Source organism: Ustilaginoidea virens, chromosome 1 (assembly GCF_000687475.1).
Source record: "Ustilaginoidea virens chromosome 1, complete sequence".
Classification (NCBI taxonomy): Eukaryota; Fungi; Ascomycota; class Sordariomycetes; order Hypocreales; family Clavicipitaceae; genus Ustilaginoidea; species Ustilaginoidea virens.
The window spans coordinates 2,387,025-2,412,731 of record NC_057316.1 but is presented as its reverse complement, the minus strand read 5'-3'; the positions used below and the strand labels follow the sequence as shown (position 1 = coordinate 2,412,731).

The 25,707-nt window shown below is 55.1% G+C and overlaps 11 protein-coding genes across 11 annotated transcripts; 4 read left to right on the top strand and 7 right to left on the bottom strand.

Annotated features, from left to right (window-relative positions):
- Positions 1–116: 116 nt before the first annotated feature.
- Positions 117–1,046, bottom strand: UV8b_00448 (uncharacterized protein; the record flags this gene model as incomplete). The annotated part of the gene is made up of 1 exon (XM_043137946.1): positions 117–1,046. One exon carries the CDS (start codon positions 1,044–1,046, stop codon positions 117–119), a length of 930 nt encoding a protein of 309 aa, XP_042993880.1.
- Positions 1,047–1,505: 459 nt separating this feature from the next.
- On the top strand, positions 1,506–2,756 carry UV8b_00447 (uncharacterized protein; the record flags this gene model as incomplete). Its single annotated transcript, XM_043137945.1, has 2 exons — positions 1,506–1,640; positions 1,857–2,756. The coding sequence occupies 2 exons, from the start codon at positions 1,506–1,508 to the stop codon at positions 2,754–2,756; spliced, it is 1,035 nt and encodes a 344-aa protein (XP_042993879.1).
- Positions 2,757–3,343: 587 nt separating this feature from the next.
- UV8b_00446 (uncharacterized protein) lies at positions 3,344–5,309 on the bottom strand (the record flags this gene model as incomplete). Its single annotated transcript, XM_043137944.1, has 5 exons — positions 3,344–3,793; positions 3,962–4,611; positions 4,727–4,777; positions 4,912–4,921; positions 5,190–5,309. The coding sequence occupies 5 exons, from the start codon at positions 5,307–5,309 to the stop codon at positions 3,344–3,346; spliced, it is 1,281 nt and encodes a 426-aa protein (XP_042993878.1).
- Positions 5,310–5,974: 665 nt separating this feature from the next.
- Positions 5,975–6,208, top strand: UV8b_00445 (uncharacterized protein; the record flags this gene model as incomplete). The annotated part of the gene is made up of 1 exon (XM_043137943.1): positions 5,975–6,208. The coding sequence occupies one exon, from the start codon at positions 5,975–5,977 to the stop codon at positions 6,206–6,208; it is 234 nt and encodes a 77-aa protein (XP_042993877.1).
- A 212-nt stretch (positions 6,209–6,420) lies between these two features.
- On the bottom strand, positions 6,421–8,636 carry UV8b_00444 (uncharacterized protein; the record flags this gene model as incomplete). Its single annotated transcript, XM_043137942.1, has 5 exons — positions 6,421–6,645; positions 6,731–6,821; positions 6,961–7,997; positions 8,135–8,229; positions 8,333–8,636. The coding sequence occupies 5 exons, from the start codon at positions 8,634–8,636 to the stop codon at positions 6,421–6,423; spliced, it is 1,752 nt and encodes a 583-aa protein (XP_042993876.1).
- A 1,357-nt stretch (positions 8,637–9,993) lies between these two features.
- Positions 9,994–11,553, bottom strand: UV8b_00443 (uncharacterized protein; the record flags this gene model as incomplete). Its single annotated transcript, XM_043137941.1, has 1 exon — positions 9,994–11,553. The coding sequence occupies one exon, from the start codon at positions 11,551–11,553 to the stop codon at positions 9,994–9,996; it is 1,560 nt and encodes a 519-aa protein (XP_042993875.1).
- Positions 11,554–12,263: 710 nt separating this feature from the next.
- Positions 12,264–14,213, bottom strand: UV8b_00442 (uncharacterized protein; the record flags this gene model as incomplete). The annotated part of the gene is made up of 4 exons (XM_043137940.1): positions 12,264–12,759; positions 12,885–13,724; positions 13,834–13,895; positions 14,001–14,213. The coding sequence occupies 4 exons, from the start codon at positions 14,211–14,213 to the stop codon at positions 12,264–12,266; spliced, it is 1,611 nt and encodes a 536-aa protein (XP_042993874.1).
- A 1,898-nt stretch (positions 14,214–16,111) lies between these two features.
- Positions 16,112–17,888, bottom strand: UV8b_00441 (uncharacterized protein; the record flags this gene model as incomplete). The annotated part of the gene is made up of 3 exons (XM_043137939.1): positions 16,112–16,126; positions 16,257–17,465; positions 17,544–17,888. 3 exons carry the CDS (start codon positions 17,886–17,888, stop codon positions 16,112–16,114), a joined length of 1,569 nt encoding a protein of 522 aa, XP_042993873.1.
- Positions 17,889–20,356: 2,468 nt separating this feature from the next.
- UV8b_00440 (uncharacterized protein) lies at positions 20,357–21,739 on the top strand (the record flags this gene model as incomplete). The annotated part of the gene is made up of 3 exons (XM_043137938.1): positions 20,357–20,993; positions 21,074–21,473; positions 21,544–21,739. The coding sequence occupies 3 exons, from the start codon at positions 20,357–20,359 to the stop codon at positions 21,737–21,739; spliced, it is 1,233 nt and encodes a 410-aa protein (XP_042993872.1).
- A 537-nt stretch (positions 21,740–22,276) lies between these two features.
- On the bottom strand, positions 22,277–22,864 carry UV8b_00439 (uncharacterized protein; the record flags this gene model as incomplete). Its single annotated transcript, XM_043137937.1, has 1 exon — positions 22,277–22,864. One exon carries the CDS (start codon positions 22,862–22,864, stop codon positions 22,277–22,279), a length of 588 nt encoding a protein of 195 aa, XP_042993871.1.
- A 1,963-nt stretch (positions 22,865–24,827) lies between these two features.
- UV8b_00438 (uncharacterized protein) lies at positions 24,828–25,358 on the top strand (the record flags this gene model as incomplete). The annotated part of the gene is made up of 2 exons (XM_043137936.1): positions 24,828–24,915; positions 25,024–25,358. 2 exons carry the CDS (start codon positions 24,828–24,830, stop codon positions 25,356–25,358), a joined length of 423 nt encoding a protein of 140 aa, XP_042993870.1.
- Positions 25,359–25,707: the final 349 nt, after the last annotated feature.

Sequence of the window (25,707 nt, the reverse complement as noted above, 5' to 3'; positions counted from 1 at the left end):
AGGGTTGGTAGTATAGAAGGAGAAATTGTCTCTTTCGTTTTTTGGGCGTCAAGGCCATAAACTAAACCACACAAAGTGGCTTCAAACCGCAATGCGCTGTGCCATGATTTCTTCTTCTAAGCTTCCGGTCGTGGCTGCGAGTCAAGCACATGACGATGGTGATGATGATGATGATGTTGATGATGCTCATCAGCGTCTCCCATGTCCCGCAACAGTCGCTCCTCAGCCTCGTCTGACAGCTCCTGCACGCCTTCCACGTCGGCCAAGGTTTCCTCTCCCAGGACAAAGGCGTCAGCCACAGAGGCTCGCATGTCGTCCAACGTGGCCAGGCTGCGCACACTCAAGGGCCCCGGGGTGGCATAGTCGAGCGCAAACTGGATGACGTCGTCCCTGTCCTCGATCTCGTTTGGCTCCAGGCCGAGCGCAATCCTCTCCCGGTTGAAGCGCTCCTGGACCAGCCGCGTCTGCATGAGGATCCAGCGCAGGTTCCAGCCCCCCGGGCCGAGCTCCTTGACGCGGGCGGGCTTGCTCTTGAGGAGGTAGTTTTCGATGCCGCCCTCGCGGCGGATGGTCTTGAGCACGCGCAGGGTGAGGCGGGTCTTGACGCGGGCCCCGAGCGCAGGCGAGAAGAAGGTCTTGACGTGGACGTTGGGGCGCCAGACGCGACGGGACTTGTTGCGGTGCTTCTCGGCGACGGTGTTGCCGAAGCGGATCCGGGCGGAGCCGTAGAGCCCGCGGTTGGACTGCTTGTAGACGCGGCGCTGGCCGTACGGGTACGGGGGGATCAGGTTGGCGGGAAGGCGGTGCGGCTTGATGGTCTTGGTGTGCCTGGGCGGCGACGTCGAGAAGCATCTGGGGGAAGGGGGGGGCGCTGGAGCGGCGGAGCGGGCTAGAGGGCGCGGCCTGGACGCGCATTCAGGGGAGCGGACGACGAGGGAGGGGGGCGCCGAGGGAGGGGAGAGCGCCGAGAAGGCCTGGGAGCACGCGGAAAGAAGTCGGGGGACTCGGACGCGCCGGAGCTGATGAAGGGGCGTGGCGGCCACCATGGCTGATGGTGATGGTGATGGCGATGGTGATGGTGATGGTGGTGGTGACGATGATGGCGATGGCGATGGTGCGGGCGGGGGTGCTTTCCCGGCAAAAGCGGCAAGAGGTCTAAGCGCTCCTGTGTAATTGCAATTCTTACGAGCGAGACATTGGGGCTTCTTGATGGCTCAACCGTCCCGAAAACTTGACGACGGGCTGGCTATTCAGACGTTCTGACCCGCGAAGCCGTCGAAGTTTGGCCTGGCCGGCTGGGCAAATGTTTCCGTCCGGCCAGGATGGCAGCCACGTGACTTGGCGGCTGGTTCGCGTTGGACGAACCGCCTGCCTCCGCCTGCCCCCTTGACAAACTCCAGCCAAGCCCAAACCAACCTTGAACCCGACAGACACGACACGACACGACACGACCAACTTATCAGGGGCCAGGCCAAGCAACGCGACACGCAAAGCACTGGCAGACGATGCTGCCCCCCGTGGACCGGGACGTGCTGCGCGACAACCCCCAGTTCGCCAAGCTGCACGCCGCTCTCCGAAACGACCTCCTGAACCCGGACGGGTCGACCAAGCCGCGTCGTCGGCCTGCGCATGCACACCAGGTACGTCGGCCGCGCGCGGTCTTGTCCGGGAAACATTAGAAATAAAAAAAATAAAAAAGAAGGAAAGAAGGAAAGAAAGAAAGAGAGAGAGAGAGAGAGAGAGAGAGAGAGAGAGAGAGAGAAAGAAAGAAAGAAGGAAAGAAATGGCTTCCGTGCTCCCGAACCCCCCCTCCCCTAACGAGATCTCCCCCAACGGCGGTTTCATCGTCGCCCTAGGCGGACCTGGCAGACGCGCGGCTCCAAACCGCCAAGCTGCATCTGCTGGAGCGCGCCCTTGCCGCCTCCCGTCCCGCCTCGCCGGCAACCACCACCAGCAGCGGCGGCAGCAGCGGCGGCAGCTCCGGCGCGCTCGCCCGTCTCCTCCTCCTGCTGCCGTCCCTCGTCGGCGACGACGACGACGAGCATGACTCCGCCGCCGCCGCCGCCGCCGCGCTGGGCCCGGATGCCGCCGCCCTGCTCCTGTCCAGCCCCCCCTTCTGCGACCTCCCGTCCCTCCTGCCCCAGCTCGGCAGCCTCGCCTCGGCGCAGCTGCACGCCTCGGCCCTGTGCGTCGCGCGCGTCGCCCACCCGTCGCGGAACCCGTCCTTCCTCCATCGCTGCATCCCCTCGCTGCCGGGAGACCACGCTGCCCTGCGCCAGAGCCTTGCCGGTGCCCGGGCCGCCCTCGTGGACGCCCGCCTCGACGCCCTGGCCCTGCTGGCCGATCTGCTCCGCCTGTACACCCAGTCGCTGGCGCTCCTCATCCAGCGCCTCGAGTTCAAGCACGTCGTGGCCGCCAGGAACCTGGAGCTGCGCGCGCTGGACGTGTCCCTCGCCGCGCGGCAGACGGCGCGTGACGCCGCGACCGCCGCCAGCAGCGCCGCCAGGGACGTCTACACCCCCGACACGCTCGCCGCCCTGGCCAACTACTCGTCTCACCTGAAAGATGCCCATGTCCGCGCCGCTGAAAGAGTTCGTGGCCTCAAGGCGGAGCTCGCCGAGTACGGCGTCGGGGCGGACAACGCCCGCGACAAGGAGAAGACGATGAGGGCGCTGGCGCGGACGTGTCGCGAGATGGAGCGGCAGATGGAGGACGTGAACAACGACTTGGACCGGCTGCGTGGTAGAACACGTTAGCATGACTGCCGGGCCATGTAGTGCGGACGATGAATGCAGCTGCTTGATGAGACCCTGTTTTTTCCCCTTGGTTTTTCTTTCTTTCTTTTTTCTTTGTAAAACAGAAGAAGAAAAAGCACGAATGAAAAAGAAAACGAACAAGACGACGACGACGACGACGACGACGACGATGATGATGATGAAAAACAAAAAAGCAACGTCAACAGACACGAGTAACCAGTCTTCTCCCTTTATTTCCCCAAAGCTTGCCGCCGTGATTTATGACAACTACAAGTACATTTCTTTTTTCTTCTTCATGCTTCCAGGCTCGCAGCCGACCCCCAAGTCCGCATTTCAAGACGCAGAACGATGAATGACCAACAATGACCATACCACCCACCCACCCTCTGAGAAAGCTGACCATACTTGGCCCTTTTTGCGAAGCATCCTCGCTCGTCGTACAGCTTTGCGACGGTCGAGTGAACAAGCCCGTCAGGATTGTTTTGCTTTCCCAAACCCCCTTTAAGACCTTGGACGCATTTGATTGCATTTGACCGCGTTTGAGCAACGCTGCACTGCACCATCGGTCAGGACAAGAACCGACGGGCCTAGCCTTTGACCTTGTAAATAGCCTCGGCCAGTCGGCCAACGTTGCCGGTGGTGATTCCAGCAACGGAGATGCGCCCGTCCTTGGTGGCGTATACAGAAAATTCCTTGGCGAGCTTCTCCATCTCATTGGCACCAAGGCCAGTGTACGCAAACATGCCGATCTGGCTGGTGATGTGAGACCAGTCGTGTTTGGAGCCGAGCTTCTCGAGGTTTTCCTTGAGCAGAGCCCGCATGGTGATGATTCGGTCGGCCATATCTTTGACTTCACCAAGCCACTGCTTGTACAGCTTGGGGCTGCTCAGAATCTCGGTAGCGATGCGGGCACCGTGGATGGGAGGATTCGAGTACAAGGGACGGATGAGAATCTTGAGCTGAGAGTCGACACGCTTCTTCTCTGCAGCATCGGCGCAAACGAGAGAAAAGGCTCCGACGCGTTCACCATAGAGGCCCTAGAGAGGGTTTCGAGCCCCCCTGCATTAGCACAATCATGTGCAAAAATGAGACAGAGAGAAGGGCCAGGATTGTGATGGGGTGCAAGTTGGGGTAGGTAAAGACAAAAAAAAAAAAAAAAGGAAAGAGTAACGAAACAAAAGGTTTCCAGTTTGTCATTGTCATACCATGTTCTTGGCAAAGGACTGACACAAGGCAACCTGGTGACCCTGCTCAACAAAGTAGCGGACGGCAAAGGCATCCTTGTCAGTGTCACCACTGGCAAAGCCCTGGTACGCCATGTCGAAAAAGGCAAAATGGCCCTGATCCTTGACGATGGACGAGATTTGCTTCCACTGCTCGGCAGTCGGGTCGACGCCAGTGGGGTTATGGGCGCAGGCATGGAAGAGGAAAACGCTGCCCTTGGGAGCATTCTTGATGTCAGCAACCATGCCCTCAAAGTCGAGGCCAATGGTGTCCTTGTTATAGTAACGGTACTGTTGAACTTGGAGGCCAGAATCGCTGAAGACGGCCTTGTGGTTGGCCCACGAGGGAGTCGGGATGTACATCTTCTTTTCGCCGGGCAAGAAGCGCTGCAGGAAAGCAGCCCCGAGGCGCAAGGCACCAGTGCCAGAAATAGACTGAGTAACGGCGACGCGGTCGAGAACGGGCGAGTTGGCGCCGTAGGCAAGTTTGGCTGCCAGGGCCGGGAACTCTGCAACACCAGTAATGCCGGCATACTCCTTGTTCAGCTTGTCCTCAATGACCTTTTTCTCGGCCGCTCGGACAGAAGGCAGAACGTAAGGCTTGCCCTGATCGTCGCGATACGCTCCAACACCTAGAGGAGCAATATGAGAACCTGTGCTGTCCAATGGCGACTGGGGATGGTGGCAAAGGTGGAAAGCGGCGAGGGAACCGCGAGGGCGAGGCGATGCAAGTCGCCAATGACGTACCTAGGTTGATTTTCTTGTCGGACTTGTCGGCCTTGAAGGCCTCGGTGATTCCTGTACCAGGGCGACGGAAGAGGTCAGAGATGAGGGACTAAATCAGAGGCACAGAAGGGAAGGCAAAAGAAGAAGAAAAACAAGAAGAAGAGGCAAGAGAAGCGGCCAAGAGAAAGCGAGGGCGAGGACCATACCTAGAATGGCCTACACAGCATAGCAGCAGCAGCAGCAAAACAGCCAGGCGGCGCGGCTGGGGTTAGTCGGTGCGGTTCCAGGCAACACCTCGTGGTCTCAACTTACATCCTACGAAAAAGGACGGACGGGTTAGGGTTAGCACACGCGTGATAAAGTGATGAGGATTGTCCGACACAATCGAGGGTACAAGTGAGCCAGCCGGTCTGGCATCGCAGCTCGACGGATGCGATTTCAGGTGGACAGCATAAGTGTTTCTTGTCTGTGTTGGTTTTCTTACGGGAGGCCCTTGGGGAACAGCTGACCACGTCGAAGCGGCGCGAACGGCGGCGGCAAGGCTGGAAGACGCCGGCCGACGGGAGGCGTGTCGGGTGGCGATTCGGAGAGTCGACAGCATCATGGTGGCGGGCGATGGGGGGGGGGGAGGGGGGGGGGGGGTTGTCTGAAAGGAGCTGAGAGGATGGAGCAAGATGACTTGGCGATGGAGAAGAAAGTCGCTGGCTGGTGGTGGGAAATGGCAGGGAAAGACAGCGGACCTCGTGCAGGCACGTGCCCATGCCATCCATGGCCATGTAGAAGTGCCGTCGGCGTCGGCGTGGTTGGTTGGCCAGGGACCTCCACGTTCCACCTTGGCACTTGTTACAATACATGCTGCATGCGAGACAGGCACCCCAGGTACGTAGTCTCCTATGGTGGCGCTGATTGGTCAGTCCGTCGAAGAGGGACTGGCCTTGCATTTGGCATATGGCATATTGCATATGGCATACGGCATACGGCATACGGCATACGGCATACGGCATACGGCATACGGCATACGGCATACGGCATACGGCATACGGCATACGGCATACGGCATACGGCATACGGCATACGGCATACGGCATACGGCATACGGCATACGGCATACGGCATATAGACGCCCCCGGCAGGACCCCCGGAGGGAAACAAGATAATAATCAAGCGTGCTATGATGATTGAAACATCGATTGCAAGCAACGCCATCGACCTCAGGTCGCTGCGTTGCGTCATTATGCTACGGTAGTTGCTGGGGAGGGTACAGTAGAAATGAGGGCATCACCACCACCACCACCACCACCGTCTTCCAACCCTTCCGGCGATCCTAGCCGTGATACTCCCGCTCATGCTCCCGATAGGCCAGAGGAAGCTATTCACGGGCGTAAGACACCGCGGGCGTGGACACTGCTGGCTATCTGGTACTGTGCACCTCATTCCTGGCCCCCTTCACTTGCCGACTTTATCCTACTCTATTGTCTTGGAACATTCAAAGCCGAGTGCTAATGCAGGAAATAAAAAAAGACAAAAAAGGAACAGGAACAAGACTCGAAAAATGGCATTTCAACATCCAACATGCGTCCCACATTGCTCTCGACTGGCAAACCAAACGTGTCGTGAGCCGTGAGCCGTGAGCCGTGAGCCGTGACTGGTGCACCATTCCGTGGGCGATTTTTGACAACAGCTCATCATGCCACATACTGCAAGAAGACACAAAATCATGCTTGCCCGGGTCCTTTTTCGGATTTCGGGTCCATGATTGTCTCATACTGATCCATTACCGTGTCCTCCACAACCTCGTGGAACACATCCACCTCTGTACTGGCAAACTTCCGGGCAGAAATCTTGCGCTCGAACAAGACGTCCAGTTCAGCAAAGGTCCGGCCTCGCGGTTCCGGAATACGAAAGTACGTATAGATGATGCAGCAGAAGCAAATGCCTCCCTATTCAAATATCCCGAGTCAATCGTCGCACAAGTCAAAGTGTTGCCGAACCCAAACCAAAACAGCACTCTAGCTGAAGACTTACCCAGAAAAAGCCTGTGTAGTTGCTCCAATTCCATTCTCCTGGGTTCAGCATGTAGGGTGTCAACACACTGGTAACAATGCCGACGATATTACTAAGCGCTGGTCAGAATAGAGCAGGTAGAGAAGAGCTGATGCATCGCCAACACGGGGGTGTTTATAGAAAGAATTGAAAAAATAAAATAAAAAAAAATAAAAAAAGGAAGAAAGGGGTGGGGGAATGCCAAGACTTACTAAAGATTTCTCCCCAACACAACTGTTTTGATCTGAAGCCGTCGTGACGACAGCTCGCTCACGAGCGAGTAGCACACTGTTCCCACCGTCAACTGGTAGAACAGCGCCCACACTATCATGATGCTGCCCGTAGCCGTAGACGCCGCTGTCCGGTGCTCCTCCGGCACGAGCCCCAGGAAGCCGAGAATGAAGAGCATGCAGCAAAGCCCGCACAGGCCGTAGAGGTAGAGCGATCTGCGTCCGATGCCCATGGTCATCAAGCCCCATGCCCCAAACACACCCACCATGTTGATGGCGTACTGGCCGAGGGCAAACGAGTAAGCGTCCCTGTCTGATAGGCCCGCCTGCTTCAGAAAGTACGTCGAGTAGTTGGAGAAGGAGTTGCCGCTCAGGTTCTGAATGGCCCACGTCATGCACACGATCTCGGTCCTCCGCAGGTCCACGCCTTTGAAGCAGTCCCAATACGAGGCCCCCGCCGTCATCTTCTCCTCCAACGCCGTGGTGTGGACCATCATGGCGATGGTTTCGTCGGCGTCGAAATCCGTCTCGCGGTCAAGGCTGGTGAGGCGCAGGAGAGCCTTCTTCGCCTCTTGCGTCTTTCCCTTTCGCACCAGCCACCATGGCGACTCGGGGGCGAGGAAGATGCCGATGAAGAGGGGCAGGGGCCACATCCACTGCAAGGCATAGGGGATACGGTACGCCCACTCATCGTCACGGTTCAACATGGATCGGATGACGCCAATGCCGATTTCTTGGCCCAGGCCCCAGCAGAAATTGACGTAGGTGGTCAGGTAGCCGCGAAGAGCGACGGGGCAAACCTCGGATGCGTACGTGACGGCCAGGGTCTGGAAGATGCCCCAGGGGACACCGCACAGTATCTCTGCCGCCAGGAGAGTCTGGACATTGGGTGCTGTGAAGAAGATGGCGGTGAAGGCCGTGATCATGACCAAGCAGGCCATGACGGTGTACCTGTACCCGAAGCGCTCCGAGACAATGCCGTTGATGAAGAGGCCAACGATTTCGCCGACAATGGCGCCCTGGAATCGTGAACAATCAGCAACAAGGGTCTTTCCGATATGACGTTTGGTTCTGGACTTTCGACCGAGGCTTGGCGCAACTTGCGAGAGACGCTGTGGAAACAGGCCTTGGAGGTGAGGAAGGCGAAGCGACCTACGTTGCTGAGCCCTGCTTGCCACGGCGCGGTGACCTCGTACGTGCCAGTCTTGGGTTGAAACTCGCCATATTTGCGAGTGAACTGAGGAAATGCGTCTACGGACGGACAAAAAGAGGTCAGCGATTCAGCCTGGGCCCCGGAACTCGCGCAACTCGCGGAACGACGGTAGGAATTTAGAAGCAAAGCCGCGGCGCTTACAGAAATTGTTGACGAGACTGATGTCGTATCCCTCCATGGCAATGCACGTGGAAATGAGCAGACTCCAGCCGACAGCCTTTGGGTACAGTTTCAGCCCTTGCCAGAGGGTCATGGCCTGCTCTTTAGCAGCAGCAGCTCTTGCACTTTCGATGATGTCAAGATGCGTCTTGGCGGGGTCGGACAGACCGTGACCGTGACCGTGACCGTGACCGTGGCCAGGACCAGGACCAGGACCATCTGCCGGATCGAGATTGACGTGCTCAACGTCGTGGCCAAGCTCGCCTGTCTCCTTGTTCAACGCCATCATGCTGAGAGCCAAGGGGGAAAGCGGGACCGTAAGGCAGAGGGTTGACGAGCCACCACATGCGCGACAATGTCTACGGTCGAGCGATTGCGACGTTGGAACAAGGCAACCCTGGAGTGGGCAACGGAAGGTTATTCCAATGCAGAGCAGAGGCGGCGCGGTGTAGCAAAACAGGAGAGAGGGCCTACAGTGCGGCCGTAGCGGTCTGCTGGACTCTGGGGTAAGAAGGTGCGAAGTGAGCGAGGTGGCAGCGACAGCCGCCCAGGGAAATCCTTTTTATAGATTGACGTTATCCAGGTTTGGAGACTGCCAGGGGCCCATATGCGCGACCGCGTGCACCAAGACCAAGCATCCGGGGAGCACACCAAGTGAGCGAGTCTAGGTTGACGAACAGTGAGGTTCAAAGTTCTTTAATCGAGGACATGGCCGGGGAAGTCGCGACCTGCCGCTGCAGAAAATTCGGCCGCTAGCACGGATTAGGTAGGGATCTCCTAGGGTCGGTAACATTCCCCACCCAGCCACCGCGTGCTATGTTCCGCCCCGGCCTAGCGCGTGCGGGGAAGCAGGTTCTGGTGCCTCAGCCCCGTCAACCGGCCCCACCAAGGAAGATTTCCGTGAATTGAAAATTGGGGGAAAGAAAAAGAAGAAAAATAAGAAAAATAAGAAAAAAATATAAAAATTCCCCGTCAGTGCAAGTCAAAGTTGCCATCCACCCGTCCAGCATTGGTCGCTTAGAAAATCTGCTTCCAATAGCGCAATCAGCTGCGTCAGGCGACCGGCATGGACGTGGTCCGGGGCAACGTTGGCGTCGGGTCACCCTGCATCCGTCGGGTATATGAACGTCTGGGGGTGACAAAGCTTCCTGGTCACGCCAGGGTTGCATCCGCCATATGCCCTGGGCCTGGGGTCGTGCGACTTCCTCCGCAGAATTGTTCATTTGCTAATCCGTAGGCCGTCGAGGGTCATGGTCATATTGGCTGCTAGAGCCGTTCTGCATTCTGCCGCGTTCCGAGCACTTGTGCGGCTCGTCGTGCTGTGACGGCGCTCGCGTGCGCCCCATCTCCTCGACGTCTCGACATCTCCTCCGTACCAACCCAACCCCCCTTGTGGCGCTGCCGTTTTGGGTCCTCACCGGCGAAGCAAGCCCATCCGGCGACTTCGACTTCGACTTCGACATCAGGCGGCAGTGGCTTGGTCCCCCCGGACCGCCGCCGACTTCCAAGACAGGTCACGGCGCTAGTCATGTCCCTGTTGCAACCAACCCGTCTTTGTACGATTTCCATTTCCGCCGCCACGCGCGCACTGGCACAGTATGTATGTATGTCTGCACCCGCAAAAGCACAGCGACTTCCCCACGTCACTTGCGTTTCCAAAAGTCGCGCCACCACTCCTTCAAGCCGTACGCCTTTTCCTCCGCTTCCAGATGGATCCTTACCCTATCCTTGCCAGATAATTTCTCCATCATGGTAGGGCCCGTCGACGTCGTCGTTCCGGAGCCGCCTGGGCCGACGTCGCAGCGTCTGACGGCCCTGGCCTTGATCTCATTTGCCACCAGCGGCGCAACGTCCGCATAGCAAGAGCTCAGCTCCCGTTCGAGGGAAAAGTACGGCTTCTTCGCCAGCTCTGGCGCCGTTAGGTTGTAGCTCCTCGTCAGGCTGTTCAGGTGTTGGACGGATAGCTTCATGTATGCCTGTTCCGCCCTCTCCCAGTCCGCATCGCGGAACGGCGATGGGACAGGCTGTTGTGGTTGTTGCATTTCCGCGGTTTCCGCTTCGGCGGCAACCTCGATTTGCTCGCCATGTTTGCTTCGTCGTGCGTTGTGCGCCGCCTCGGCCGCGGCAAACTCCTCGGCTCGCTTCATTTGTTCCTGCAGCGAGCCACCTCGGGACGCAATCGTCCTGGAGGCGTGGCGCTTCCAATCGTTGCGCAGCCGTTCTCGGAACACCCGCGCGGCCTTGGTCAGCTCCTGCTGCTTCTCTATCCAGGGAGGCACAATCTCTTGGCGCTGAATCATCTTGTTCATCAGATACTCTGTCGTGTCGATGAAGGGGTTGCCTGCCCTCGCGTCTCGCTGCGTCTCCTTCCCGCGAGGCAAGTCTCTGAACTGGCCTCGGGCAATGGCGTCCTCGATCCGCTGGTTGGCCAGCGCTGCCAGTCCTGAGAGAGAAGCCGGCACAGCCCTGGCTGCCGGTTCGAAGCGCTCTCGCAGCTCGGCCCTGACTTGTTTCCTTTCTTCGTCGCTCAACCCTCTCACCGTCTTCAGGTCCGACCCGACGTACGCGTTCGCCTTGTCTCGCGCACTCGCGGCTCTCTGGCCGGGACTTTGGGGCACGCTTCGCCGCATCCGCGCATCCGCGGCGGCCGCCACCACCGGGAGGATTTGGAACCCGCCACGGTCGCTGGCTTTCAGCGGCTTTTTGGCATCGTTCAGCATTCTGAAAACAGCATCCGCAGTAGTCTCGGTACCTGTCCAAGGGCTTCCGCTCGGCAAGTGGGTGAGTTGCCCTCCCGCGCGCGCCGCTGCCGAGGCCGGTCCATCTTGCATGCCATGTCCCGCATGCTTGGTTGCGCCAGAATTGGCGTCGGCCATCTTTTTCAAAAGCTTCTCCTTGAGTGCTTCTGAAAACCCTGCATCCTCCAAGGCCCGCCTGCCCGATGCGCCTCCGGCCAGAAGAGCCTCTTCCGTAGCCTCCTCTAATCGACGAGTCATAGCACCCCGTTCGGCATCCTCGCTGTCAGCATCCCCCTCTGTTTCCCCCCGCTTCCCATCTTGCCGACTCTCCTGGTCCTTTGAGGTTTGCGCGGAAATTTGCGATGCGCGGGAAGGGTGGAAGAATCTTGTGTTTGAAACGGGACAGATGCTACGGCCGCATTGCCGACATAGTGTGAGCTTTGTCAGGCTGGAGCGAGTTGGCATGGTGATGATGCCTCTGACGATAAAGCTGGTGGATGCAATCTGCTGGCAAGAAACCTCGGTTTTAGTTGGGGATTAAGCTGCTGCACTGTGCACTTTGCACGATGGAAAAGGAAGAAGCTTACTCCGTACTGACAGCCGCAATATGCGATACGCTACGTAGTACATCAAATCGAGGCCCCTCAAGTGCTTGCTGGCTAGAGGTGAAAGAAGCGATTGATTATCATGACTGGAGTGAGCAGACGGAGCGGTTTTCTGATGAGACTATTATAGTGTGACAGCAAGTCGGGTTTGCTCATTGATTTGCATGTTGCGCCAAAGCAGCCCATCAAGTCGGATTGACAGGGCGCTTGTACTACGCTTGCGCTGCGGGCTACAGTGCAGCGCACTATGTACGGAGTACCTACCTAGGAGGTAGGTACAGTAGGTACCTGGCAACTGGTACCGACATTACGCCGTATCCTCGGCTTCGGGAAATAGATAGAACCTGGTGCTTAGTTGGTTGCTGCTTCCTGTCTCACCACATTATACGGACTACCCTGTATCAAATCCATTCCTGTCTCAGTTCACACTGGGCACTTTTTTTTCTATCAACAAAATACTCACGCACATGGTGTCTGGTCTTTCCTGCCCTGTGCCGCCCTTTCACTCAACGACATCAGACTTGGGGACTTGGGGACTCGGGACTCGGGACTCGGGACTCGGGACTCGGCTCAGGAGCTTCTTCTACCATACGGCTCAAATGGAAACAAGGCGGAAACAATTGCCGCGACGATGAACATGGTGGCGCAAACATAGAGCGGCGCAGATGTAGCGGTATTCGCTTCGGTTGCCACCACCGCAGAGATGATGCCCATGATGCGATTGCAAGCGACTGCCACTCCGTTTCCGGTCCCTCTATGGGCGCTAGGCAGCACTTCTGGAGTGTACGCGTACAGAGTGCCGTAGTAAATGTTGAGGACGCAAGCAATGAGGCAAGTAAAGGCCAAATCTTGTCCCCGCGTTGACACGGCGGGATATCCGAAGAAAAACGCCGTAGTCATCAGAGCACCGATGCTCATGGTGTATTTCCTGCCAAGAAGTTTGGTGTTGCAGAGGAATCCGGCGATGATTGGGCCCGGAATACCACAAACGTTGGTAACGGCATAGTTGCGCCATTTCTCGAATGGCGTTTGTTTGTAGTTCAAGCCGTGCTTTTCCAGATACGTCCTACAACATGATCAGATCTCAATAGCCACAACAAGGCGAGAAAAATTCCCCGCTGAAGGGCGAATAAACCTCGAAACTGAATTTCTTTTTTTTTTCTTTTGGGAAGGGGGGTTGGCAGCACGTACGGCAGAAACACATAGAAAAGAGGATAGGCGAGACCGATAAGTGTCCAAGAGAGCCAAATCATAAGCGTTGACATGGCAACCTTTCTTGTGGAAAAGAGCCCGCTGAAGTTACGTGCTGATCCCTTCAGCGAGAAGCCGGTCGAGTTTCGGGCAGCCTGGATTGTCCCACATGCTTGGAGCTTCTCCAGGTTCAAAGAGCATGGGCGGTTGTACTTGTGGGCCAAGAATTGGAAAGTCTCGACAACCATCTCGTCCTCACCCATCCCAAGGAGGTACTTTGGTGTTTCGCGAAGACGGACGACGGTGAGCCGCAGGATGGACATGGCTAAAACCAGGGCTCCGCCGGTAAAGAGGCAATAACGCCACCCCCAGTTGTTGTCTCTGGAGCATGTATTGACGTCGGCGCAATTCCACTTTTCCGGAACCAAAAACGCCCAACCGATGAAGCCCGTGATGGCCTGGCCAAAGCCCCACCAACAGGCAAGGAAAGTCAAGAGCCACTGTTTGTTGCTTGGAAGGTATTCCAGGAAGACGGTCGTATCCATAATGAGGTTACCTCCCCCACCGAAACCAAGAAGCGCAATGAAAAGCGCGAGGCTGGGCCAGCTAGGCATGGCACCTGCCAAGATGCAGCATACCGAGCACATGAACAATGAGATGTTGAAAGCATACTTTCTACCGATGACATCGGCGCTGAAGCCCCAAAAAAGGGCACCAAAAAGCATGCCACAATAAACAGCAATGGTAAGCGCGTTTTCGTACCCGGTATTATGAAACTCCCTGTAGGCCGGCCCTGCGACAATTGACTGGAAGAGAAGGATCAAGGAGTCTACCGCATATCTTGTGTGAGGGAGTATTTTAGTAATTCGCTGTTTCGACGACCGCTGCCTGCTGCATAAGAGGCATAGGGACAAGCCCTGTCAATGGAGCTGAAAGGTTTGCCACTCACCCAAAACCGTTGAGAAAGAACAGCTTGAGATGGTATGGAGTCCAGCCAATCTCATCAATGGCCTTTATTTCTTCTGTCAGCCCAAAAAAGGGATGAGGGGTAAAACCCGCTTGGAAAGTTCACGGTTCCAACTAAAGGTTATTCCGACCTTCCTCACGGCCACTTACATTATTCACCAAGTGCATCTTCCTATTCAGGGCTGGGTCAAGATCTTGGAGAGCAAGTATATCCTCACCCGCAGCAGCCAACGAGGACCGGCTGGTATTGCCGACACCAGGTACAAGAAGGGATTCCACGCTTGGGGCTTCAACTTTCCGCTCCGGGCTGGAAGGTCCGCGAGGAGACCTCTCCGGGGTTGCACCATCCATGGCAAGAGACATTGGCAGGTGCCGCGAGTCAATAAGGAGGGTAAACTTAGTTATGCTGTAGGCTAGACTTATAGGCTGGAAAAAATTGCCCGGCCTGTATATGGTTTTTTTCAAGTTTGAGCTTGTTAAATCCGATCTGTTCCTGGATTCAGCGGCCCGCCTCGAGTAGGGGGGTCTGGTGTGCTTTGAACGGGTCCGCCGCAAAGTACCTCCACTGGACAACCATAAATATACCTTGAGAGTGAGTCGGGTTTCGAGAACCTGTCGACGGGCGGCAGCGCAAGATGTCGCTAATGAATTGGGAAACAGAGATTACGGGCGATTGCCAATTGACACAACCACAACAGCAAGACGGCAAAGAAGGAATCGCAGAGAGAGGCGACTTGATGCAGTTTTTAAAGCCTGGTAAGCTGCCCGAGCCAACTAGGTAGGTAGGTATATAAATATAACCAAGAAAAAAAAACCCCCCAATCGAGGGGTATCGAACGAACGACAGCAACTGAAGCGGACTTGGGTTGGCGTAAAGGCCCGTACTGAATGTCAGGTTTCACGTCAGGCAACTGCGGAAAGGCGTTGTGCAAAGGTGGAGGGATAAGCTGCGGAGAGCAATTGATATTTGGAAATGGGCACCAGAGGGGGATTACTTCCTCGTGCGGTCATGTAAGCATCATGATAGGCCTATGTTTTGGAAGGAGGGCGTGTCAGACGGGCCAGGGTGAGCCTTCCATTTTGAGGAAGCCAGGCAAGTCCCGTAATATTAGCCACTAATTTAAAAGAGTCGGTAAATTTAGCTACGCGACCCCACCCAAGACAGATGTCGCGGATGTCGCAGATGTCGCAGATCTCAGCACCCGACGAATTAGATCAGTGGCAAACCCCCCTGGAAGCCCAGTCGATCAAACTGTGGGGAAGCCTAGCGCTAGCGCTGCCCCGATACCCGCGTGCACCGTGCAGTGTGCAGTGCAGTATGCAATATGCAATTGATGTCAACCAGTGCTGCTTTCTGGTCCTGGAGGTTCTGGACGTCCTGGACCACCCCAAGCTTTTCCCCTGCGTTTCGAAAGCTGGCTTGGCAATTATCTCTGGCCAACTCCCGTTTATCAATTCGGCGTTTGGTCTAGCTTGCAGGTAAAAGAGTTTGCTAGTACCGGTACATGACAGGAAAGCTTCCAATCAGCTCCAAAACGTTGCTCGTAAAGGCTCAGCCGAGCTATGTATGAGCCCATCATTCGCCCCAAACACCCCATGCATGTAATGATATCCAACGGGAACATTTATATACCCTCACGTCTTATGTGCCCCAAATCCCGTCTTCACCACTGCGGCCATTGAACCCCCAAAACTGTCAGACTTCTTTTCAACCCCAAGACGCCAAAAATCTGCAATCATACCCAAGATACAAACCAAGCATTGCAGCGTCCATGTTTCAAGTGAGATAAAGGTCCTTCCCCATGTGCTGTTCCTTGCTTCTCCGCAGCCACGTCAAAGTCATGATTAGTTCGACAAGACCGTGCTCACACATGTGTTTGTTCAGATTTTCCTCCCTTCGACTACTTCACGCTCCAAGACGTCCGCTCCGCCAGACTCGCCCTTACGCCGCCGCTCAATGACCCAACGCGCTTCACCACCATCCTCTTCCTTTGTATACGACACACTATCTGCCGAGTTCCTGTGACGATGTCCCTTGACGGATGGTAGTTGTGAAGGGTTGGACGATTGTCCATCGTTTGCCCGTGTCGTCTCGCAACAATCACTGCCCCAAGTGGAAGGCAAAGAGTTCGCTTTCGTAATTGGGCTATTGCCGGACAAAGAGCGGCTCGGTACGTCATCCCTTGACAAGCTATCTGCAGCATCTTCCTCGGCTGTCGACAAAATCTGCCACGAATCCAATCCTGCGTTGGTGGACATGATCATCGTTGGGCTTCCTGAAGCACTCGCCTCATCAGAGTTGCAATCGTCATCATACCCCACCGCCGAATATACCGACGACTTCCTTCCAAGCCCGTGTTTTGCCTGAATGGCAGCCCCGTGCGAGGAATGGGAGGGCCAACAAACACCGGGATTATCGCCTCGCTCGGACCGTGGAGATCCTTCTCGACTAGAGGCGAGGCTAACCTGAGAGCCCCCCCAAGCTCTAGATCGCAGCCGCAAAAGTGCCGAAAGCGTCATCTGATCGTCACCGCAATCGGCCATCATAGCAAGCTGGGCAAGTCCTGGGTTCTGTGCAACGGGAGTCGATGTGCTTAAAGGCGGATACCCTAAGCTCATTAAAGAGTTGCGATTGGAATACTCAGATCTCTCGGTGATGGGCGTCAAATTCGGTTCTCGGGATATCATCCTCCCGCTCGCACTTCGATCTACTCCCCCCTTTCCTTCCGGGCCAAAGAAGCCACCGTTTGCATATTTATACTCATTGAGAGTACTGGACGATCCCGACGCATGAGAAAGTGAATGGAAACCTGGAGGTGCCGAATAGAAGCCAAATTCTTGACCGTACCACCCGTCCGAGTCATTGGCCAAGGCGCTAGCATTTGCCTCGGCAATAATGGCATCGTCGTCAAAATCGGCGTCATCATCAAAGTCGCCGTGACTGTCGTTTGCGTATTCATCGTCCCGATAGTCCGAAGCGGAAGCATCTTCAGCCTGGCAAGGAACCGGAGGCGGTGAAGAGCTCCTATGAAACCTGCCAGTAGCTGCTGCCCTGTGAGCAGCAGCAGCTAGAGCTGCCTGGTAAGCAGCCACGGACTCTTCCCCGGTCTCGAAAGGATCAGCATTATGAGCATGACATTCTTTCTCCAGTCTCTCGGCACGACTATCCAGCGTCTCGCCTTCTACCTGGGCGTCGGTGCCGAGGGAAGTGTGAGCGGTCGAGAGCGAAATGGCAGAGTGCGTGGATAGATGAGATGTTACGTCTGACTCTCGGTTCATCGAGCCATGTTGTATAGTCAGCCGTAATGACTGTGCTCGTTTAAAAGCTCCAGGAACGGGCCGTCCAAATGGGTCTGTATCGTCCTCGTCAAATATGGATTCATCAAAGGGTTGATTATTTTTATCTGATGATTTTGCGACATCCTCAGACAGCTCGCTTTCCAACCCGACCAGGCCATCGTCATAATAAAAGTCGTCTTCCTTTTCCAGTTGCGAACGGGCATCTGCAGCCGGCTGAGGGGTGTAATCGATACTCGAGCCTGACACCCTATCCTCGGATGTCAGTTGCAGGGATTGATTGACTGCTTCAGGCGGGACAGGCATTCCCGGAGTATCCTTTGACGGTGAAAACCCGACAACTTTGCCATCAGCATCCCTCGGCGTGGCCATCATTCCAGTGCTGTTCGGACTTACGAGTGATGATGGTGTAAGAGAACGCTGAAAGAAAAAGCCTGCAAAATGCTCCTGGTCATTGTCCGGATCCAATTCACATTCTAGACCGCCTGCCCCTGGCTCTGGGTTTTCTAGTTCAAAATCTACGTTGACTCCTGGAATCTGTTCCTCAAGACCATCGTCTTCCATCATGGCATCATAATCAAGGGCATCTTCATCAAAATCAGCGAACCTAGAGTCTTCGAGACCGTTACTAGCAGGACTTTTACGCTCGAGCTCTCGCTGCCTATGGCGTTCTTCCAACAGCTTCTCCTGCTTTGCCGCTCCCACCATATCAAAGCTAAATCTAGAGGAAGTACTCTTCATGTGCTTTGGAATCGCAGATATGAATGTCTCTGAACATGATCCGTTTCTCGAGCGACTTGTTCGTATCGATGGAGATATTCTAGGGCTGGTTTCTCTGGGCTTGGATACGACACTCAAAGGCGTGCTACCTGACCCTGGAGGTGTACTTTGCGTCGTATCCGGTCTTGGAGGTGACGAAGCAACAACTTTCGTATCGGTTGTGCGCTCCAGTTCATCGACATGGTCCTTCCTCTTATCTAAGCTGCATCGTGTGGTATGTTGGGGTTCGCTTGACGATTGATTGGTTGAGAGTAATTCCAGTGACTGCGGATCATTATTTCGAGATCTTGGTGGATCTTCTCCCCGAAACAAGGTCTTATCAGCATTTTGGACCCGTTCTTTTTGAAAGTATGCCTCGGAAGCAGGTTGAGAGAAGATTATGGGTCGTGTTGCAAGTATGTTTCTTGGTTTTCTTGGCGCGCTAAAGTCATGGACTCGAGTACCTCTAATGCGGGGATCGTAAGATAGCTCTTCCTCGCTAGTTTTCAGTGGTATCGGGTGTAGGGCTGGTGCAATTTGATTATTCCTTCTTCTCATTAACAGAGTCGACATCGGGTTCTTTAAGAATGGAAGACCTTTTTTCCCCTTTTGGCTTTCGGCCGTTGTAGCGGTGGCAGCATTTGTCTGCGTCATTGGTGCTTCTTGGGACGATCTGGTTCCCGCTGATCTTCGACCCAGACTTGACGAACTCGTTGTCTGCCAATCGGTCGGTGTACTGAAAGGCGTCATTTTCCGGACTCGATCAGTACTGGGGGCATCTGGAATTGCCTCCAGGTCGCCAGAGCCTTGAAGTCGGTTCCCATCATCAGCGAAGATGGTGCCCGCTGGGTCGAAATTGTGTGCACCAGTCATCGTTTGCCAGGTCGCCACATCTCTACGATAGTTTTTCAGGGCGGCTCCGCCGATAAACCCCATATCTCCATTATAAGACGAGCGTTTCGTCTGTTGTGGTCGACTTTCGGACGGCAACCCGAAATCGCTTGGCTTTTTGTATTGTAGACTTGACTCCGCAGAGGTCAGTCTCGTGATCGGTTGGAGCGTTGGCGCATGAAAAGAGCTGGCAGAATTGGAGCTGTCGTCCAGTGGCGAGGACGAATCTACAGTCTGGGAAGACTCGTTATTGTTAAGAGGCGGGAAAGACTGTTGCTGATCTGGTAGAGGAGATGTTGGATTTGACGCGCCCCGCCGGTGAAAGCGTAGATGCGAGAGCATATTCGACAATGATTATCCTTGGATCAAGTAAACCGATGACTCAAACAGCTAATATTGCGGGTGTAATGGGCTGTACATTTGATGCGAAAGCAACGTCATTCCAGACGGTTCGTTTCGAGGTAGTTGTCTCCAGGCAAAGAAGCATGACTGGGCGTCTTACGAAGTGCCCTTGATGTCTGAGACCGTCCGAGCTCGACAGCTGATGGGGAGCAAGCCGGACTTGTTGTGGCAAATACGGAATCACAAAACTATCGTACGGAGAAGGTGATGGGGTTTTGACGACATGGCTGTGAACCGAGCTGATGTCAATGTGGCGCGTATGTAGTTTTTTCCCCAAACCAGGTGGGGCCGAGCCACTAAACCCCCCTGTTTTAACGACGTCGGCGCGGCAAACCGGCCTGTGCCCGCTCGGTTTCTAGCTGCATATTGACATCTGACGCGTACATTATTCCTGGTTGCTTGAATGGCCCTGTGACTTTTGTTTCCCAGCAAGTGGTATTGAGCTGCTTCAATCGGGGAGCAAGGTTTACCAGCAATCAAACATGGCCAAAGAAGAAAAGAGAGAAAGAGAAAGGAAGAGAAAGAAAACAAAAGAAAACAAAAGAAATGAAAGGAAAGGAAAGGAAAGGAAAGGAAGGGATGAAAAGTAAGCGCTTGGCGCGGCTAGGCAGGTGCGTCTCATTAACCCACCTGCCTGCCAACTGGATGAGTGCCTAGGTGGCGAATACTCTGCACGCCAGGCAGGCACGCCCAGGAGGTCACGGTCGGACGGTCAGGGTTGGGGGCAACTTGCTGCGCAAAAATGATAGACTTTGAGAGCAAGACGACCCCGGGGAAACTCATGTTCAAATGATGACGGGCAGCACCTGCGCGGAATGTCCAAAGTGTGGCAGCATGGCTCGCAGCTGATCGCGCCGCCCCAGCTTCTACGACCATCATGATAGAGTCATGCCTTTGATTGGAGGTCACGAGGACTATCAACCACCCTAGTCCCCTTTGAGGCCCAGCTTCTGCAGCTAAGATATCCTGCTGCCCTCGAGCCAACGTCAAGGCACCTACACGGGACTCGGATCCCTTCACACGACGACACTGCTGACGGCAAGCACTGGATAGCAAGGGACAACAAGGCAGCCTGACGCCTGAGAGCATATGACTTTGGACGCAGCGTATATGAACAGACTACCGGCTCGTTTTCGAGCTCGAAAAAAATCACCAACATGGCAGGCAACAGCAACGAATTCAAGCCCTCGGAACTCGCCAGCGCCATGCAGCTGCGAACGAGAAAAGAAAAGGGATTTGACGACATCGAATCAGGCCTCACCTTGGCCAAAAGTTCCTCGATCCCTTTGGCTCAAGACAAGTCCGGGTTCACTGGCTGGCTAGATCGGCTCAACATTTTCCGTCCATTTTCCAAACCGGTCACCGAGGATGACGTCGTTTGGCTCCTCGACAACACTGCCTACCGATCTTCTCAGAGCCAAGCATGGCAGGCCGAGTTTGTAGCAGCTGTTTTTGAGCGTGAAGATAAACAGAAGCTCATGGACATGGTGACTGGAGTAGTCCGTGCCGTTGGATTAGCAGATGATGCAGCTGAACGTAAGACGGTTGAGGAGAGGCTTCTACCTTTTTTGTGGAATGTCCGACCAGCCAGAACCATAGCGGCAACTCACCAGTCGAAGCAACTGAAATTGGGCCCGTCCAACGTCAACGGAATATCTTCAAACGTTTTCAAGGTCTCAGACAGCAGTGGAGGTTCGCTCGTCAAGATGTCCGCAGAGATCGGAGGTGGCCAGGGCAGCATTGCCAGTATGCAGACATACTACGCTGGAGATGATGGCTGGGGCATTATATCTGGTAAGGATTATTTGGTTTCCTTCTCTCCCCACCAAATCACAGGATCAAGAAGATGCCCTGCAGTCGCTGATGCCGTGCAGATATTGACGATACCATCAAGGTCACCATGACGAGTGATCCGGTGGGGATACTTTGCGAAACTTTCATTAATCCACCTCGTCCTATTGAAGGAATGCCTGAACTCTACGCTGGCATCAGATCCGCTCTTCCTGAAGACACGGCCTGGTTTTACCTCTCTGCCTCGCCTTATAACCTTTATCCTTTTCTGAAAGAGTTCCGCAAGCAGCACTACCCGTCTGGGACTTTGATCCTTCGTGATTCGAGCTGGAAAACCGTGGCTGGACTGCTTTCAGCCTTGACATATGGGACAGAAGAGTACAAGGTAGATCGGATGAAGAAGATTCATACTTGGCTGCCGAGGAAAAAGATGATTGTGATTGGAGATTCGACACAATCCGATCCAGAAGCCTACGGTTACATGTACGTCTCAAGGACATGCCCCGAGTTCCAAAGGCGGTTGAAGCTAGCTTGCTAACGGGCTGTCGACCAGGTACCGGGCAGTGCCAGGTTGGATCCAGCTTATTTTGATCCGAAAGGCCACGAAAGTTGCCGAATATGGAATCGACGAGAAAAACAAGCCGGAAAGATTCGAGAAAGCTTTCAAGGACATCCCGCGCCGCGCTTGGCATGTGTTTGAGGACCCCTCAGAGTGCCTAGATATTGTGAAGAAAGCGATGGAGGGTTAGTTTGAAGAGGAGATGGAGATGGCCAGAGGTTCAACTGGACACCAAGTATACATGGACATTTCACAACCTAACGGACTGCGAAGAAGTGCGGACAATGGATGCGGACAATGGATACGGCATGCAGACGGGGTGCAGATGGGGCGCGCCGATGTGGTGTGCAGCGTCGATTTGTATCCCGAAGGATGATGACGAACAAGAAGGAAACTCAACCGTCTTTACTAACGGGCTTGTCGCACTGCATCCGCAACGACCCACCGTATGCTCACTTCCTGTGCATGTTGTTGCATGTTGGAAGGAATCTGGTTCCCTGTGGCAAACTGACTGTGCCGGAATGAATGAAGCTGTCGTCTTTATTCCTCAAACTCTTTCTCCCTAGACTATAACTTGAGCTTAATGAATTATCAACACCCGGCTTTCACACTCCAAGCCACCCCCCCCCTCCCTTCCTTTCCCCGAACGTTGTGCTGTTCTTCGGGAGAAATAAAGTGGCTCCGGCGGCCGTGTGACAGGTTTGACAGGTTTGACGTCTTGTTGCTTTCACCCCTTGCTTGTGCCAGGCGCTTTCTCGAGCCCCTCTGTGCCCACGGCGTATATTCCATCCAGATGCTCGCAATTCCAGACATGAAACTCACGATCGAGTTTGCGGGCCGTCTCCCTTGCCATGTCCAAGAGTTTGGTGGAAACGCCCTTGAGGCCCTTGGCCTCGCATTCATCGTTGGAGTCGAAGCCGAACATGACGTCTCCCCAATCTCGCTGATTGACGTACTTGAAGTGCCAGTTGAGGAACCCGCAGCCTCTGTTCTGGAGGCCTTCGTATACCGAGACTCCCCATTCCCCCACCCAGCTTCCGCCAGCGTCAAACGTCGGGTTGATTGATGTGCGGCACCGCAGCCACAGCCAGTTGCGCTCGTAGTACTCGTCCCTGGTCAGCGGCTTTCCGAAGAGACGATCGGTTTCCCGTTGTATCAGCTGGCACTGCGAGTTGATGTCGGGGGTGGCGGAGGCGTTGGCGTAGATTCCAGCCTCGGCTGCTTCAACGGCGGTCTCTTTGCTTGCCGCACAGCCTGGCATGGTGCTCAGCAGGGCTGTGAGCACGACTGCGGCTCTGAATCCGGGCAGAATCATTGGTGGTCGGCGGGGGGGGGGGGGGGGGGGGGGCGGTTTTGTTACTGTCTGGAGTTGCGTGTTGTCGGATCGGCTTCGGGGTTTTTCTCTGATGTTGGAAGCACGGATATGACGCGGATTACTGAACTCCCCCCAGACAGGCCCCTTGGAAGGTTGAATCCATTTTATTTAGTAGAGACGAGGACCGGGATCAGACATTTGGGGGGTTTCCGGGCATTGAGCGCATTGGAGGCTGCAGGAACGATGGAAGGTTTGGCCCACACGTTGGGAGGCCGAAGCGTAATTTTGATTTCCCATGCATGGCATCAACCAACGGGGGCAGGACTGACTTGTGGGCGAGGAGATGGTTGGCGCAGGAGAGCAGAGGGCAAAGTTTATCGAGTCGACTCAATGCCAGACTCTTGACCAAGAAGCTGGGCCGCTGTGGCATGGCACTAGGGCAAGCTGATTTGCCGGCCTGCCTGCGTGGGGGCGCAGCGACGATGGGTTTTTCTGGTGATGAATCTGAAGGAGGAGGAGTATCGCAAAACGCGAAGAGCGGGAGAGTCATCACTAGCGCGCACATGTGACTTTTTTAAAAAGCTCGCAAACAAGAGAGCATTACCCCATGTCGATGCTACTTGGTCGAGAAATGAGAAATGAGCGTTCGTCACCCACAGCACGTCATCATGTGAACATCCGGCTGATGCATTCTGCCCCCCATACCACCCCCCGTCGCACACTCACCGGCGGGAAGAGGTCATCGTCACCCCGCTTGCCTCGGATTCGGGACGTTGCTTTTAGCTATAGCCTCCCCTGGCCCAGGCACGTGCAAGAAGCAAGCAATGGATTAATGGATCGACCAGGCCCGATCTTCTCGCCTCACTCGACTTTGGTGGTTCCGACTTTGCCCGGGGGACAAGCCAGGTCCGACGCACGTGGGGCGGACAAGTTGGGCTCTTAAGGTAGGTACCTAGGTACCTAAGGTAAGGTAGGTACTGGGTACGGAGTACTGTACCTACCTCCCAAGGTGGGTAGAAAGTTGGTGGTGGGCAGAGCAGTCTCACGGAGCAGCAGCTGATCTTTGCGTGATCTGATCTGATTCTCACTTTAAACGTAAAAGTCGTCGAGTGTGATTTTCCCCCTGTTTATCCCTTTATCTTTTTTTTTTTTTTTATTTTTGCCACATTCCCCCCCGACAGCCGCCCAACTCCCCCAACAAAACGTCAAGTCTCAGGGTAACCAGCTACGTCCGTACCAGGTACCAGGTACCAGGCACCAGGCACCAACGTCCCCAGCATCTCCCTGTAAATGGCCCCCCGCCTGCACGGGTCCACGGATCTACAAGTTGCTGGAGTAAACCCGACGCCAAGTGCGCAAAATAAAATAAAATAAAAAGGTTACATATAAGAAGGCTGTAAAAAAAAAAGCGGCCTCGGGGGTTGGGCGCGGCGGCCTTGAAGGCTTCCCATGTGCATACATGCATGTACTGACCTGGCTGAACCACTCTAGGCCGTGTGGCGCCTGCAGTCGCCAAGCTTCCCCTCCCCCAGCAGCACACCAGAACTCGACTTGCTCCGTACTCCCGTGCTCCGTGCGCCCGTGCATTAGGTACTGTACATACCGACTGACCCGCATCGCTATCGAAAGATTATCACCCGATAATCTTTACACTTAACCGCCCTTCTTCTCCAGTTTCTCTTTCCTCTCCGCTCCCCCGCTCTTATCCTGGTCCTTTTCTAAAGCTACCAGATCGCCTTTTATTCTTCCTCCTCTTCTCTTCTTCTCTTCTTCTCTTCCTTGTTTTCTCCTTCTTCTCATAGCCCCTTCCTTCTACAATTCCCCAACCGCGGAGAAAAAGTCTGGCCGTCGCAGTCCGCTCACGTCCGCTCACGTCCGCCAAAGAAACCCAGGAAACCAAAGAAATTCCCCGAGCTGAACCCGACCAAGTCCTTCCCGCTCTGCCACGACGTGTACAGGAGCCATGCTTGCGACTCGAGCTCTCCGCCAGGCTGCTGCCCACGCCGAGCGCACTCCTCTGATCAAGTTCATCGGCCAGCGATCCATTCCTTGTTAGTGAACCACCACCGCGGTGCCGCCGGCTGCTCGAGCTCACCACGCTGACCCGTCTTTCTGTCTCTCTCTCTCTTTTTTTTCTTTTTCTTTTTTTTTTCTTGCAGCATCCCTCGACCACTCTCCCAAGCCTCACCCCGCCTCCCCCACGGGACAGTTGCCCGAGTCCTTTGCAACAGGTGGAAACGGCTCGTCTGCCTCTCGACATTCGTCCTTCTCTTCCTATCGTGACCATGCCCAGCAGCACGGCCCCCTCCAGAAGACTATTCGTGCCGTCGAAGGGGGCATCGGTGGCTCTTCCGGATCTCAACTTGGCTCTATCCAGCCTCCAGCCGGAGTCTTTTTCGACGTCTCTGAGCTGCCGGCCAGATTTCGCCGCGCCCCAATTGAACTCGAGGAGATTGAAGCTGTCGAGTCTGGAGGTGCCGCGCTCCTCGGTTAGAGAGGATGGAAAATAATGGAGCAAAAAAAAAACGAATTAGGGGGGGGAGGGGGGATGAGGGTGGGGGCTGGCCAAATCTTCCCTCAATTGTGGCCAGAATCAGCTGTGCCAAGGATGGCAATGGGCACCAAAAAACACAGGACGAAAACCACGACTCGACGACCAATGTGCTGATTGTCAGATCTTTTCTTCTCCCCAGACGCCTGGGTGGGCTCAAGTTTTGACAACTTGTCCAGACATGAAAAAGTTGGCAGACATCCTGGCACCGGCTATTCTCCAACTTGACGGATTCGAGGTGCGCATGCTAGTGTATCATTGTCGGATTCCAGAAATGAAGACCAGCTGTACC